The sequence below is a fragment of the Sinohyriopsis cumingii genome, chromosome 12 (genome assembly GCF_028554795.1).
Source record: "Sinohyriopsis cumingii isolate HCF-2022 chromosome 12, ASM2855479v2, whole genome shotgun sequence".
Taxonomy (NCBI): Eukaryota; Metazoa; Mollusca; class Bivalvia; order Unionida; family Unionidae; genus Sinohyriopsis; species Sinohyriopsis cumingii.
The window spans coordinates 35,582,172-35,600,050 of record NC_142972.1 but is presented as its reverse complement, the minus strand read 5'-3'; the positions used below and the strand labels follow the sequence as shown (position 1 = coordinate 35,600,050).

Below are 17,879 nucleotides of genomic sequence, written 5' to 3'. Positions count from 1 at the left end.
AAGGTATCGTACAAATATATTCATTTTGGTTTCTATTACGTTTTTGTCTTTAAATAAATGTTGACAGGATATCTTTATTTTGTTTTTAAGAACTTTGTACAAACAATAATAATATAGTTTCAAGTCTGTGTCTTTTTAATGGCTTCCAGGACAACTTATTCAAGGATGACGTCATACGGTATGGGGTATTGTCATAACTGCATGTAATAAACTTGGCTCTTAGCTTTTGGACTGTTCAATTTCATCTTCTGAAATGTTGGGATAGGGGGCCCAAACTGTACGAGTACGTTCTAAAATAGGCATTTCTTTTTCTATTGCTTGCATTATGTTGCATTTTTAGGCTGGAATCGCCTACTCCATTTTAGTCCCCTCTGTCCTAGTTTAGGAATGCCATTATGTAATATCTTGGTAACCTGCTCGGTTTTAATTGATCTGCAGCAAAAAGGCATCTTCAAAGAAGGGAATTTCGGATGCAATTTCAATGAGAAGAGCACTAGTTAAAGTACTGTGCCTTGAGGTACTCCAGAAGTTAAAGTACCGTGCCTTGAGGTACTCCAGAAGTTAAAGTACTGTGCCTTGAGGTACTCCAGAAGCTACTTTGGGCCAATCAGATTTGAACTTATTTACCACAATGCATTGTTTTCAGAAACAAAAAAGAGTCTATCCTGCGTAAAGTTTTGCATGAAATTCAAATATTAAATAGTTTACACCCTTAACAATTCGTGGAGGACAGTGTCAAACGCTTTTTCAAAGTCTAATACTAAAATGGCTGTTTTGTCACCGTTCACTAAATGTTTACCTCAGTTATCAGTACAACAATACAGTTGTGTTTCGTAGATATGTCATTATCGGAAGGTATGTTTTTTCCAGATATGATAGGGCAGATATTCAAGTGCTTTATTCTGTTATAACAGACAACATGCTCAGGCACTTTGTAAAGAACACTTGGTAGTGAGACTAGAGGGTGTGTGTAATTACTGACCATTGCGCAATGATACCTTTTAAACAGTCAGCATATATTTTCTACAGACTAATCATTCAGCATCTGGTCATCCGTGTTGGGGGTTGGGCGTTCTGCCAGCCATTCCACCCCATAAAACAAATTATTAGGTGTCATGACAGCTTCTGGTGAAAACCACTTGCGGAGAGTCAGTGGCTTGACTAGGAGTTTTTAGGACACAAAACTACGTTTCGTCTTGGTACATGAAAGTCCGTACCATGTTTGAAACATCAAAAAACGGCACAAATCATAAGTGAGACGAACAACTACAACTGGATGTTCTTGGTGTCAGTGAGACCAGATGGACAGGTTCAGGACGCAAGATGACAAGTGATGGCTAAATCATTCTTTACCAGTGCTGTAGCTCTTATCAGCAGCGACAGACTTATCAGAGTAAGATTCGACTCCCATTGCTGCGAACTCACCACCTTGCAGAGTTGTGCCCTAACAAATGAGGCTGAAGAGAAAGATAAAGAGGACTGGTATGAGTTTCCAAAGTCCCACAACATGACATGCTCTTGATAAATGGAGATATGAATGCCAAGGTAGGAACATACAACACAAACAATGAGGACGTGATGGTGCAACATGTTTGTGGAGTAACCAATGATAATGGTGAAAGACTTGTGGACTTCTACCTCAACAACAACTGTGTAATAGGCGGCACTGTCTTCCCGCACAATGACATCCACAAACTAACTTGGAAATACCAAGATGGACACACTATCAACCAGACTGACCATGTTGTCATCGATAGAATGTGGCGCAGATTTCTTCAAGATGTCAAGGTCCATAGCGGGGTAGATGTCAGCAGTGATCACGACCTTGTGATAACCAAGATAAAGCTGGATCTACTGGCAACACATACCACACAGTAACAGCGAAAAGCGTTTGACATCAGCAAGCTTTGCTCACCAGAGATAAAGAGAGATTTTACTATCGAGCTTAAAAATCGTTTTAAAACATTAGGCAGTGAAGATGAGGAAGACCATACCACAATTAAAAGTGCATAGACTAACATCAAAAATACATACTCTAAAGCAGCAAAGAAAATCGTTGGATATAGAAAGGAAAGAAAAGCAATGGTTAATATCAGAGAATTGGAAAAGAATAGATGAAAGGAGATAGGCCAAATGACAAACTGCTGAGTGCGAAATAACTAAGGATGATTGAAGGAGCACAGGAATATTAAAAGCTGAAGGATAAAGACGTGAACAAGAGCGCTCAGAAGAATAAAAGAACCTTTTTGTGGAACTGTCAAATGAGGCAGAACAAGCAGCCTCAAAGGGTGAACTGAACATGATATACAAGATATCAAATTAGCTCTGTGGAGAAAAACCCAACCACTTCAAGGCAGTTAAAGATAAACAGCGAAGAGCGATAACAACGCAAAGAGAGCAGCCTGCGAAATGGGTCCATCACTTCGAAGAAGTACTAATCCAGCCAAAGCCTGATGCGCCAGCAGACCCCCCACCATCAAATGACATTAATATCATCGATATTACCCCATCTGCCCAAACAGAGGTCAAAACAGCTATCAAAGCCATGAAGAATTACAAGGTACCTGGTATTGACTCCCTATAAGATGAGTTGCTGAATTCCAGCGTCCAGCAAAGCTGTATTTCTTCTAACTTTCAAGCAATAATGCACGCTAATCGTAAGTGTTGAGACCATGAAATTAACTGTTCAATATATATATATATATATATATATATATATATATATATATATATATATATATATATGCCCAACAATGTACCGAAAAGTGGCCAAAAACCGACCTCTTATCTGGTTTTGAGCAAACATTTGCCCAAAAATGTACCAAAATCGGTCAAAATCCGACCAATTGCTGGTTTTGAGCAAACATTTGCCCAACAATTTACCGAAATCGGCCAAATTCCGACTAAAACTTTTCCGAAACAACCTCAACGGGGTTTTCTTTCCCCGCCAAACCGTCTGTTTCAAAACCATTGGAATGCTGGAATAATAATAAAAATTCCAGCATCCGCAACAAGCTAATATAGCCTAGTTGAAACATAATAAATGTAAAGGTTAAATTCCTATAGAAACAGCCATGTAAAGTTTTGCAAATACAACGGTTTCTGTGTTATATTTGTTTATCTTGTCTATGTTTTGTATTTGCCTTTGAAATAGACCCATCAAGGCTCGAACGCGCTCAGGTTAATCAGATACTAGTTTCGCACTGTTCGTTGTCAGTTTATTGTGTGTATCTTAATCAATACCTAAAACACGTGATCCCTTGCTGCATCCAGTGCACTAATAAAGCAAATTGATATACCAATACAACTGGTATATCAAATTGTTATTCGTCCATGGCGCAATAATACGAACATATAAACATTCTTCCAACTGCAGGCCTATAGATCAATGATGGATTTCCACTCATGAATCATTAACGACGTATGAAAATAATGAAAAAAGTATCAATAGTCTCCGTTTTCTAAAGGAATTTAACATTATACACATTTTAATCGCAATCATATCTTTTTTCTGTTCACATTTCCCCTATCATGCATAAGGGGCAACATACACAGAAATATGTAGTGAGAGAAACGCACTTTGGGTTGGACGAAAACTTTAAAACTGAACTTGCACCAAGTAATGTACAAGAATATGTTTCCTTGTAATAGTATGTTTACATTTTTCTCGGGATCCATCTACAGTGTTCATTATATCAGTGATACATAGTCGCAATAGACTATCGACACTAAGTTAAATTTGTCGGATACGAGGTGTACAGTATTTAATGCTTTATTGTTGTTGTTGTTTCTTAAATATTCTAAAACTCGATTATTAGTAATTAAATATGAAAATGTATAAACAGTGCACCCCCCCTCTCTCTCTCTCTGTCTCTCTCTCTCTCTCTCTGGACTATCGTAGCAAGATACGGGCAAAAATCCATGAAAATACGAGCGTTGGGGATTTTTGCTTCTGACATACGACTATGCCTCTGGACCCTTGAATAATGGTAAAGTTAAGTCAAACCGTCCAAATGAAAAGAAGAGGGGGAAGAGAGAATGTTATGGTCAGTATCAATGTTGATTATATCATAATAATAACTTAGATCAACTATAAATATATTACAATGTTTTATTTACCTATTGTTGGTTTCTCATTTTGTTTAATTTCCATTCCACGCTAATTTCCAGTCGCAAATACGTGAATGCCTGAGTGTTCAGAATGTACAAAAGGCTAACGTGTTCGTTGTGCTCTACTTTCTTCATAAAACAATCTTTCATGTTTAAATCTTAAGAGTGTTTCATATTGATTTAATTAATGTAAATAAAAACAGAAACTTAAAATGAAAACAACCAACTTATCAATTTGCAAATGTGATTGTGAACAACAAGAAAAGGAATAGAACTACATTTTGTAGTTGACACACTAGCAGGGATGTGAGGAGATTATTCACTCGATCAATACATAGTTGGCAGAGCATATCTTAACTCCGTTCAAAGGGCAAATATGTGAATCTGTATGTGATATAAATAAAATATATGTATAGTATGTACGCTGTATCAATGATATACCACTCGTTGTATAAATTTTTCATCAAACGGAAACTCGGCAAGCCTCGTTTCCTTTTAATGAAAGATTTATACATCTCCGGGCATATCATTGATACAGCGTTCATATTATATATATATATATATATATATATATATATATATATATATATATATATATATATATATATATATATATATATATATATATATATATAGGTGTGCAATGAAAAAAAGAGTACAGTGCGTTGAAACGCGGGTTTTGGCATCAGACCTAATATAAAAAGTTTCTTTATATACTTTTCAAATGTTGGATTTATTAAACTACCTTGGGACGGGAAATAACTAAGTAGATAGAAAAGTAACTTCATCGAGACATTTATTATGCATTCGTGGTCATGCTTTCTCATGTATGTGGTCTTGATGTGTACGAGGAAACAGTACAATACGACAGCGAGCATAGTACAGTTATAGACTGCATCTGAAAAGTTGAATTGACCCAATCGAAAAACCCAAACAATCGTGTTTACAATCTGAAGAAAGCGCTTGAAAACTTCACCATCTCTAAGTGTAAATCAATACTATATAGAGGCTGTAACTTATGGGTATCACCCAAAAATAAAATTAACTCAACCAAACAATCTGTGTCGATTTTAGTGTAGAAACAATAGTTATTTATATTAATCAGCCACATTAATTACAATGATTTTGGGTGGGAATGCTTAATTTGCATTTAGTGTTCGAAAGAAAGTATTTGCAACATAAAACCGTTTGATGCTAACGAGTAGTAATGTAGAGATATAATTAATGTTTCGTCCTTTTTATTTTTGTTTCCTCTTTCTTCTTCTCATCCTCTTATCTTCTTCTTCTTCTATATGTGAGTATAGGAAATTAAGTAGATCAAATAAATTTAAGAAAATAAAATAATTCAAGCGTTTATGCTTGATAGTTGAGACAAGCTTTACATGCAAAATTAGACAAATAACGAAGTTTGGGCTATTACAAACCTATTTTGCATGAGAAACTCGCCAAAAATGTCCATCTGCCATCTGACTCACACCTTGCTTCCGTACGCGTGCCTGGTGGCCATAAAACATAATTCACGTTGCATGAATAGACCGTCGAGTTTCCATGGAGAGCCTTCGTTACGCTTGGAGTACTATTTGGCACAGTGGGTGGATTTTTACATTCTATAAATAGGCGAAAGAAACAGGACTACATACAGAAATATTAACATGAAGGATAGTATGACGTCACCAGTCATAGTCGTGACCACAAACAAGTTTTGCATTGAACTATTTCTCCAACGATATTTAGACATACCTATAAGACTGCTTCACTCGCAAACAAGCAAACTTGAAAAGACCTAAGCATCAAGTGCAAAAATCTCGTGCAACAAGTGTCTGTTCCATTAAACTTTGCGTAGCCCATATTTTTGTTCTGCGCTGGGTATAGACGTTATGAAAAATACCCAAATTAAAGCCACTCTTTGTAAATTCGATTTATATGAGGAACTACCTGCAGTCCTATCATTATGAGACTGGTCCTTCCTGAAACGTATAAATACGATTATAAGCACTTTTTAAAGATGGTTGGAGGCTCGACAGCAATGCAACAATATACACTGTAACTCTCTGAATCATCCAACAGGATAGTCAGGCATAGTAGCTGTTAATATTTTACTATTTGTCTAGCTCGACTAGAATAAATATTAACTAGAATAGTTATGACGGCCTAATTCACTCGCAGACTAAGTATCCATTTGGTGTAATAAGTCATGGTTGTATGTCTTGGAGCAATATCGTGCGCATCCAACATGAAAAGCACACCACTATGCCTTTTCATTGACTAAAAACATGCTCGTATAGATAAATTCCGATAAAAGGTTCCATAGAGAGGTTATTCTTGTTAACGTGTGTTTTGAGACTACATTAAACAAAACCCCACCATTTTTGAGAAATGGAAAAGGAAATTAATGAGGAACGAATCGCATTATGGAAAATAACATATTAATTAAAAAATATAATGGAAATTTTAAAACCATCTCCTAAAATAATAAATAAAAACACTTCATGAGCTTTTCTCACTCGACCAATCACACTGCACCATGGGTGTCATGGTCATTTCCACTGGAGATTTTTACTTATTTCTCCCGTATAACTGGTTTGTATAAACGTTAGTCAATTACTTATACAAACAGAGAGAATTCGTGTTTCCGGTTTAGTGAATATCCGGTTTTCTGAGATCTTCTTTGACATTGCTACGTTTTCAGATCTTATTTCATGATTTGTACAGAGTGAATTCAAACAAAAATCAATGCATACTCTAATAACGATACTTTTGTTCCTAAATACTAGGAACAAGATCGTACAATGGCCATCATCAGAGTTCAGGGATTTTCATATATATATAAAAACACAGAGAAAACACATATATATATATTTTTGAATAACTAGTGGATGAAACTGCTTTTCCGATTGCTCTTTCGTTTGTGGAAATGCCACTGCCACCACAAAATTGATTTATAAAACCATTCTCAGGCTCAAGCTCAACTAGACTTCGAATCAAAATTTCAGCTCGGATAAGATAGTTTGCCGAAACACTTCTCCAAATGTTTGTTTTTTAAATTAGATTTCAACTGAGACATAATTCCGCCAACTTATCAACGGTGCATGCAGTCATTCTGTGGATACTCTTCACTGTTAAGAATACAAAATAACATATACACGTAAAGAGGTGTGCGTTTGATGCAGGTGTTTGTCAGTTTATCCACTGAATCTTTTCATTCAATATTCAAGCTAGTTTTATATGAGGAAAAATGTTCTGAACCGATTACAAAGCAGAGCAATATGTGGTTCTACCTAAAAGAATATGTTGTAGAGTTTGCAGAGCTCTATCTTACAACTGTCACATATCAACGCGATTAGAAAAGCAAATCGCAGATCGAGAGTTCGTGGATACAATTTGTAAGTCGATGATTTTTTTTTTACTATGACTACACATTTATATACATACTAGATGTCATCATCCGCATGTCACCGACAAGACATGATATACAGTGCTTGCTCTCTCTCTCTCTCTCTCTCTCTCTCTCTCTCTCAAACGAAGTGTGTCTTCTATGTTCGACCATAAAGTGGGAGGAGTACAATGTTGCCTTGTCTATCAGTCTATCTAGCACATACTGGTAACGTTTTGCAGTTATGTCGGTTTCTTTAGCTTTGTGTGCAACAGTCAAGCAACATTGCATGTATATATAGATTTACATATAATAATGAATTTTTTTATTCAAATGGTATACATATGTGGATTTCCGAAACAATATTCTGTTGGTCCTTTTTTCTCAATTTGTCCATTGTAGGAAATATGATAAATTGAAAGGAAGACAAACTCTTCAATGTGCTTTGAGTGAATGCACCAAGTGAATAAAATATATACCAGGTTATTCTAATAAACTAAGCAGATTTAAATATATGGTATATTAAAACTAATCCTGTCAATAGACTAAGTTAGGAATGTCGCCATGGTAAATATAGCTGTGATGTAAATAAGTTGCATCCGGTCTATTTCTTATACTATGTTCAACGCTTTCCCTACTGCCACAAAATTCGTTTTGAAGTGCTAAAAAGACCTTTCCCACTCTATGGTCTTAAACTAAGCAACATAAAAGAGTGAGAATAAACAAGTTTTGTAGAATTCAACAAATAATTCATTTCCCTGGAATACGAAGTGAAATTTTAAACAGCAACTTGCTCTATCATGAATTAAATCCCAAACAGTCCTATAAGTTCTACCAAAAGTTCCAAATGAATTCCAGTGGTGTTTCCCAAATAAATTCCAGTGTTGAATGTGTTGATGTGCCTCTAGTCTAGATGGTCCTAATATGCCAAATAGCCTGGAATGTGATGATGTGTTAACATTCTTTTGATGTATTACCATAATATAATTCACAATGTCCTTGATTGAATTAACTGTAATTCCGATTTAATGTTTAGTCCAAGAATATTATTGAGCACTTTGTCTCGTGGCCTACCCAGCCCCCCACCCCCCACCCCCGACTAGATCGTAGAATCAGAAGGAGAGTCAGATAGTACAAATAGGCTCTGGAGTTGTTTTACCTACCTCAAATATGAGGCAGTATGCTGGAGAAAGGCAAATGGCGTTTTTTGACTGATTGTACAAAGTAATACTTGCATCTTGCATACTTTACTGTGACAACCAGAAAGCAAACAAAAATGACTGACGGATATTACCTCTAACGCAAACGTAGGTTGAGTTGCTCCAAGTGCCGTCTGGCTGGCAGAGTACCTCCGTGTTCCCAAAACCAACATAATCCACATGGCAGGTGTATGACACTGCACGACCGTCCAGGGTTCGGCTGGCATTAGGACTGGAGTTCGGTACGAGTGGAGGATTCTCACAAACTGGCACGAAAAATTATTACTATCTTTATCTGTCGGCAAGCAAATAATGTAAATGTTCTCATTGATTATCAGGTAATAAACAAACAAGTAAATGGTTATGAATCAACAAAATGTAACTCTGTGTGGTACTGGCGATTATATATGATTTGTATAGTGTTTATTTGCTGAAGTAATCATGGAAAGTCCATAAAACCGGATAATATATATATATATATATATATATATATATATATATATATATATATATATATATATATATATATATATATGTTTAGGATTGAGCAACAGCATGCGCTTATTTCCAGATCTGTCCTCATTTACAATAATATTTACTTTTTATAACGTGGCTGGTGTAAGTAATGAGGGCATTAGATTGCATAAATATTGAAAAATGCGATTGAGATATTACGGAAAAATACTATATACAATATTGTAATAATGTCAAACAGTAATTTATACGTATTTACAACAGAAACATGTTGCTGTATACTTGCAAGACAACAAACGAGAAAAATAAAGAAAAAACATTAAGAGGATGCTGTCATTGGTAGAGACCACGTATAATGGAATGGAGATTGGGGATTGGGGAATATTACTTTAACTTCAGCGTGGGTGATATAAAAAGTAACAAAATACGTACCAGAGATACAACAGTTGTGAAGTAGTGATATCACACATTTCTTAGTTACAGTTACGTTTGGACCGCCTTGAAAATCTCGTTGTTGATTTTTAGCGATTGCAGAGGTTTTCCCATCAATATAAAAAGTTGCATTTATAACATGGTGTAACATTATTAAAGTTTAGCTTTTGATGGTCATATACTGTGTACAGTGTAAGAAACAATCATTGTATGTTTCTGGTTCACCCCAGGGACATATATTGCGGAATGAGCAATTGTTTCTTGTAAGGATTGTCGTTTAATATACCACAACCTATTCGAAGTCTCGTGTGAATTACATTTTAAGTTATCTCGCATAAGGTTATTTCTTAGTATGAAATTTTAATGCACTAAGTCACGTCATCAGTTCATATCAAATACTCTTGCGCGTTAAGCAATAAGGAAAAGTGCAATCTTCTCTATCGTTCCCTTATTTCGGACTGGCTTAAGATATAATCAAATAGTAGTTTGAATGCTTCGTTTTGTATTTTTAGCTTGTAACTTAAGTTTCAATTTATCTGGCGTAGACGATAATTTTGGAGTGTATAAAAGACCTATTTATTTTTAAACTTTAGTCATTTTAAAAATCGAATCATAATAGGTCCACTTTTTGTATTTTCGAATAGAAGCACTATTTTGAAGATCAACTTGGATTTCAGTTTTGTTTAAGTTTACACACATACCTCACAATCTTTATAGCATTTAGTTGATTTTTAAAAAAAAAGTTTTATAACAATTTTCAACATTTTCAGAAAATAATGAACATAATACATCCGGTATTAAATGAATTATAAAGATACCTGAACCATACCGTTCCGTCAACGGGGTACATATATCGTTAATAAATAAAAAGTGTATCGGGTTGCTTACGTCCGCTTTGTCGTTCGATATTATAGGCAAAGGAAATCGAACATTTTAGTACACGCGACTGCAATTCGTCATAGTTAAATCTTTCTTCTTTTCTGTTCCAGAATCGTTTAACAACGCATTTAATAGACACTCAAGTAACAGCATCAGTTGACACAACTGTGGTCAAAGGGAAAATACATAAACTGGAAAATATACAGGATACATTTTTGAAATATTCCTTCATCATGTTTGTTTTCTGTCCCTTGGTATTTTTAAAATGTATGTGTTTGAATGTTATCAGGATAGCGCTCAATTCAAACAGAGATCATGGCAAATCAGATGACAGCGAAAGTCATTGAAATACATTATGCCAGTAACGTAAAGTCATATTTTGAGCTCTATATACAGTTCATGTACATTGGCAATGAGTTTGAATTTACTCATCAAATACGTAAATACTAGAATGATGTCATCTGATATTGCCTTTTGATATTTTAGCTTCCCTCACGATCACAAACATTTCGTGGGTTTTCTTGCTTCGTTCTTCGTTCATTTTGTCTTTAGGTCCTAATCAACAAATGTTTTACCAGTAGTCGCATTGCAGATTCCATTTGCTTATTTTCAACTCCTGATTGTATTGTTCAATTTCAATGAATAAGGCTCTAGCTATTTTATCTTCTGTGCAGCCCCATTCTTTTCCTTATCAGGTTGGTTTTTATTCATTTCCGAAAGAAATAAGTCACCCTTTTTTTCATCACTTGATACCATTAATTTAATTTCATCAGCTGTCAATTTTCTCCGTTATTCAACAGTTCCTACGCTTCATTTGTTATAACATTTGTAAGCTTTCCACACACAAGCCGGTTTAGACTTTCAGAAACCCTGATACGCCGTTTCGTCAGTTATCAATCAAGTATTTTCTTTCTTTTAAAGTATCCCCTATTATGATTTGGTGAAATGTTGACGTTTTGAAAAATTTATGTTAAATTGTTTCAGTTCTCTTCTGAGTTAGTGGAAGCGTTAAAAGTTTATTCGTCAAGCAATTGTACTAAACATTTAGTGAACAGCTTTTGTATTAAAAAGTAGACATGAAACCTGAATGCCCATTTTACTAGTCTGCCGTGATATTTATTAAATGCCAATAGAATATTCCACAATCAGCTAACGCCATCCATAATGACATGTTTCATTGATCTGACCAGAGTGTTATATCACACTGTGTTCTGCATCTGTTAACAACGCCGTTACAAACAAATCGTATAATACAGTTGTCAAAAATGTATAATCGCTTGTGTCTTGAAAAGTTGTTTTCCGTACAGTGGATTTTCGTCTCATTAAATATATAAGCAATGTCTGGTGCGTTAAACCTTAGCGCAGGCTAGGTATAAGGTGTACTACCTGTTAATCTGTTGAATTTATGTCCATTGTTTCCTTGTTATTTATATGCATACGTAAAAAGTATAAGCTATTAAAAACAGATTGTATTGTGTGATTTGTTTGCTTCATTCATGTCCTTTTCTAAGCGTATATTGACTTAATTGCAGCAAACTCAAATCTTCTCGATACAAAGAAGCTGGAATACAAATTTAATGATTGCGACTAATGATGACGGACACACGACGGACTCAGGACCATGTCGCATTTTCACTTGCCATTAAGGGTGGGTGAACTAAAACTAATTCCAAAATTTGAAAGGAAATTAACATCGCTGGACTGGACATACGGTTCATATTAGTTCGTTGGCGTTATAGAAAATTTACAATATTTTTCCAGGAAATGCTTTATAAGAAAACAATATTTACTTCTTAGACACAAAAAGTTAATTTCTGTCCAGGAACCACTAGATTGACAGTTTATCCTTGTGTCTCCCACTGCCTCGTAACTAGCGTCACATACGTAAGAGAGGATCTGTGTTTCTAACGCCCAAAGGGGTTTGGTGGTGCCATGATTAACAACTGGAGGGTGGGTGCAATCTGCAGAAGAAACAACATGACACTATATTTTTGCAAAATTAAATAATTGCTTTCACATCTAACTGGGTTATTCATCCCCACCCCAGCATTCCCACCCATAGCCAAACCTTGAGTAATCGGAATCGGCAAGGCATCAACCACTTAATTTTTTTACGGAAAGGGATTATATCAAGTCGAGAAACGTTTCTTTTTATTAAAGACATTTTTCATCAGATAATATGGTACATTGATACATATCATAGGACGAAAGATGTTTCCAACAAAATGTGGAGAGAAATTAAGCAAATAAACAAAGTATCCACGACCACCATCATCACCCCCCAAACATAAAATTGATTGCATCTTCAATTTAGTACTGATTTTTAAGGAACTGCAAGCATTTGTTGATCAAACATTTTTAGAACAAATGTATAGCATTTAGTCGATTGTAAGAATAATACCATATAATCCAGAAAATTTTTGCATCTACAAGAGTCATAGTACCCTACTTATTTAAGTACCTTACTAGCTGGAATCATTGCAGCTTACCAATTGCCAGTATAATCTGTCCATTCTACTTGCATCGAAAAGTGTGGAAACTTACATTTAACGTTGCATATTAATTTCCGAAAACAACAAGGAATAAAATGTATTGTGAAGAAATAAATCATCATTATCAAGGTTGATAAAGGACATTTATTAAGCAGCTCTTTGACGATTGTAACCGAAAAAATCGCATAGATAAATCGGAAGAAAATGGACCTTAAACAAATCTAACATTGATATATTATTTGTTTCAAGATTATAATGATTTTATATTAATAGGATGACAATAGTCAAACGAGAGACACGTATCAATCAGATTTGAAGTAAATAAAGTTTCCAAACAAATTAAATGGATAACAGACACGGCTATACTAGTTTGATCCTAACATCTATATTGTTCTTATATCAGAGAAAAATGTATGAGACCTGCAAAAACGTCCTAAAACAAAACAGATGCACCTGTGCTAATCGGAGATTTTTGTTTCAGAATGTTATGAAACGCAAGAGAGCAGAAAAGCAAGAACCACGTATCTATATTCCCAACTCTCTCTTACTTCTCCAGCATTCGAATGAACTAGCGTTCCAAGAGCCGTCTGGCTTACATGTGCTGGTGACGTCACCCAACGATCCGTACTGGGGGAGGCAGCTGTAATAAACGACCGAACCCACTTCTCGCAGGGTGCTCGTGTACTGTGCAAATCGTCTTTCAGGAGGAGGATTGCATTCTGAATAAAAACACAAGCTTCAATATTCTGTTATACATACAGTCTTTATAAAATCTATTGGCTAAAACCCTACTTTCGCTTGGACCTCAATATAATAGGTTTTCTTGAACATATTTTGTTAATGATTTATTGCGTTGTTTTAGTTTGAAAATGGTGTTAAATTCGATGTTGAGAATTGTTAGTGATTAAAAACTATGAAAGTGAACACAAATGCAAATTCATTTGTACACATGTGGATAGATGGTCTGGAAAGAACATACCAGCTAAAATACATGTTGTATGGTCTTTTTCCGACACCTTCTGGTTGACTGAGCAAGTGGGGAGTGTGAAACCCAGCAGCAAATTGCCCTACAAGAATTAAAAGAAATATTTAATATGGTTGGAAGTGTACGTGCAATATAATAGAACAGTGGTTAGCCTAATTAAGCTTTTGTTGGAGTTGATACTACATCAGACCATGTCTGTCGACGTCGGAGCTTAAGTTTAGACTGAGGCTCTAGCGCATGGAACACATCAGTCAAACTGGTCTGCAAACAGTCCATAATTCTGGAGAAAAAATAAAAGGATCTTTTCGGTGGAACACCGTGTGCATTGGCGGTGTCAAAATGCAACTTTAAATAGATTTTTTTATAGCTTTTTCCCACTCTTAAGTTTTAAAGTATCGATATAAATTGTAGCATATTGACTTAAAATGCAGTGTTCTCTGCGGTGCATCTATTCACGTGTTGTGAGCATGTGCCATGCATGATTTGAACGTATTCCGAGAGCAACCTTTGCACCTGCAACTTATAAGGTTATATCCCGTTTGTAATTGTCAAGGGCCCTATATCAAGGTTATCCAAGTGAATTTAAACGCTTAGAAGTATATATTAAACTTCGCATTTTACCTTAATGCTAAATGAAAAGACCATTACGCTCATTGCATCCATTCATCCTCAAAGTGTGAAGAAAAATCAATCAAAATAATAATTATTTTTAACAAAAAAATGTTTAAGGATAAAATAGTATTTTATATAAATCATCGATCATTCTTCTTTTCTACTCGCCATTGTTTCTAATCGCTAATGGCTAATTTATCATTGTTACTGTGCCGGTTTTATATCAACGTTTTGCTTGTTCATATTGGGACCAGCTGTTGCTCATTGGGAAAATCGTCGGAATATATATATATATATATATATATATATATATATATATATATATATATATATATATATATATATATATATATATAGAGAGAGAGAGAGAGAGAGAGAGAGAGAGAGAGAGATGGCATAGAACACTGACAAAGGCGTGACGTTCTGAATTTAAAAAGTACATGCAAATGAAAGCAAACAAAACCAAATGACGGAAATGAAGCTATTTGATTCTTTAGATGGTTTCGATAAAAACACCCCTTTGCTCTTACCGTTTCCCATGTACTTCTCAAGCTATGATAGAATTCGGAATCGTTACTTATATTTGCTGGCATCGTGGTGTAGCTTTCTGTGTTCAGTTCACAATACATGGTAATAACATTGTAGTTCAGTGATTTGCAGTTCGTCCGGCGAAGACATTCCTCGGCACAGTCTCCCAACGAAATCTTCTTATAGTAGTGGAAAACGAATCCTATCAAGCGCCAGCCATTTGAGTCTCCTCGGCTCATGAAGGTGGACCTCGGCATACAATCACTGGGACGAGCTCCATGGAAATATTTTAGGTCCAGAAGCATACAGGGCAACCAAACCCATACACTCTTCAGTTTCATCGCGATAGTGTTATGCCTCGTACGATGCACACTGATAAATGTAGCCTGTGTTGAAGATTATCAGTTGTGAAATATTATCAGTATTCTACAACTGATCAATACAGTTAGGTTTAACGTTCCTCTTGGGAAGCTTCCACAAAACAAATTAGAGAAATGGCATCTTTTAGGTAAAGTTGAGAATGACCTTTGTGATATTTTGCCACTGTCATCTTGCCAGAATGTGTTATGCATCAGAAGATTCCAAACCAATTGCCATTTAATTTTAGTATGCCCGAAGGTACGCAAACACGAAAGGCGGTCTTGTTTATGAGTAGCAATTGTATGATTTTAAAGTTTGATTAATAAAAAAAAATAATTAACATATGCCGGGTAATTAATTAGAAATAAAGATAACTGACGCACAATGTTCTTCCAACAAGGTACATATGTGCCGTTAAACAATAGGGAGAACGTTATCGGGTTCATTGCGTCCGATTGCGTCATTGTGAATTTCCAAATAATGAAATCTATTAGACCCTTTCCTGTCCGCGCACGCGATTGCATTGTATTATACATTGCCTTGTAAAGAAAATAAATATTATCAAAGTCCGCCTTGTTGGACAATACTTTTGAGTAAGCTGTCATTTTTAAATTTTTCATTGTTCATGGAAAGATGTTCTATAGGAAACAGAAACTACCCCACATTCGTGAGAGATTTCAATGCCGTTGCTTGAAGGGAGAGAATATAAATTCGTTTTAGCCCAGAATTGTAGAAACTATTAAAACATAATTTGTAGATTCGAATAATTAAAGAGATACGACGTTGACAAATCTCAGCGTTGTATTTATTGACCTCTACCAGAGATAGTTGAATTATATCAAACCCTAAGGTATAAGTAACGATGTTTTAAACAGACCATCTTCTGTCATGCTCTTCGTTTCACCAATTTAATTCTCAACATCAAAGTAACTAATTTTACTGGTCAAATGCTATATACATGTTAACTAGAAAACTAGGTACAAATCATGATAACATGTCATTGACAAGAGATGTTGGAATATATAATGTAAAAGATCTCTAAACAGCAAGCTTTACAAATCCTGAGAAATTTTTTCGCATATTTTATTTTGCTTTCTCTCTCATTTTCTTTTCCGTGAAAGTTTAAGAAGATAATAAACAGACACTCTAGTAATGACAACAGTTGCCACAACAGTGGCTAAGGGGAAAGTGAATCAATTGCAAACCATCCAGTACACGTTCATTTAGAATTTTTTCTGTTCTTTGTTTTCCTTCTGTTGGTATTTCAAAATGTATCTGTTGGAATGTTACCAAGCTAGAACTCAATGCTTATAGTGAGGCAATCCCAACGGAAATGTTATAAAAATCCATTGAAGTATCTAATTCTATTCACGTCATGTAATCTTTCAACTCTATATAAAATTCATTGAAATCATCAATGGGTTTACATTTGCTCATCAAATATGTAAATGCTAGGATGATGACACATGACAATGACAGCTAGTTTAGCTGATTTCACAATCACAAACATTTCATATGTATTATTGATTGTGTTTGGTCAGTGAACGTTTTACCAGCAATTTGTTTGGAGATTCCATCTATTTATTTCAACTCCTGCTAGTATTTTTCTGTTTCGCCGGAAATAGAACTGCTCTACTTTATATATTGTGTAACATCACTTTTCAGGCTGGTTTGGGTTCATTTAATTAGTGTAAAAATAGACATATTACAGAAAGAAATGTTTATTTAATATCTTCATCAGACACCTTTCTGTTAATTGGCAGTATCGTATAGTTGTAACGACGTTTGTAAGCTGTTTACGCAACATAATGTTTAGGCCCTCTGAAACGCTAATATACCGTTGTATGTTCTTCAGAGCCATTATCAATTAAGTATTTGTTTCCAGTTATATATCCCAGGTACTGGTTTGTTTCGATCTTTGATATTATTACAAATGATGTTAAATAGTTTCGATTGTATTCATTTTGATGGCGGCTGGATTACAAGCTTATTCAACCAGGTAATGATGTTAAACATTCAAACAATCGTGTTGTGTCTGCAAGTAGACAAGAAACCTGGATGCCGGTTGTTATTAACTCTGGCAATTATTAATTAAATGCCAATAAGATATCCCACGACCAGCTGGCAAGTTTAATTGATTTTACCAGAATGTTGTAAGATATCCCACGACCAACTAATGCCAACCATACTGGCAAGTTTAATTGATTTTACTAGAATGTTGTAAGCTATCCCACGACCAACTAATGCCAACCATACTGGCAAGTTAAATTGATTTTACCAGAATGTTGTAAGATATCACACGACCAACTAATGCCAACCATACTGGCAAGTTTAATTGATTTTACCAGAATGTTGTAAGATATCACACGACCAACTAATGCCAACCATACTGACAAGTTTAATTCATTTTACCAGAATGTTGTAAGATATCACAC

General features: G+C 35.2%; 1 protein-coding gene across 1 annotated transcript in view; it reads right to left on the bottom strand.

The window, feature by feature from the left end:
* Positions 1–15,425, bottom strand: part of LOC149786250 (sushi, von Willebrand factor type A, EGF and pentraxin domain-containing protein 1-like) — a 37,627-nt gene extending 22,202 nt beyond the window's left edge. Inside the window, exons 1-6 of the mRNA XM_089976631.1 lie at positions 15,087–15,425; positions 13,939–14,026; positions 13,556–13,678; positions 12,258–12,428; positions 8,778–8,948; positions 5,535–5,717 (exon numbers count right to left, since the gene is read on the bottom strand). Coding sequence (XP_089832757.1) covers positions 5,535–5,717; positions 8,778–8,948; positions 12,258–12,428; positions 13,556–13,678; positions 13,939–14,026; positions 15,087–15,425 — 1,075 coding nt within the window. The remainder of the gene's footprint in view (positions 1–5,534; positions 5,718–8,777; positions 8,949–12,257; positions 12,429–13,555; positions 13,679–13,938; positions 14,027–15,086) is intronic.
* Between the last annotated feature and the right edge of the window lie 2,454 nt (positions 15,426–17,879).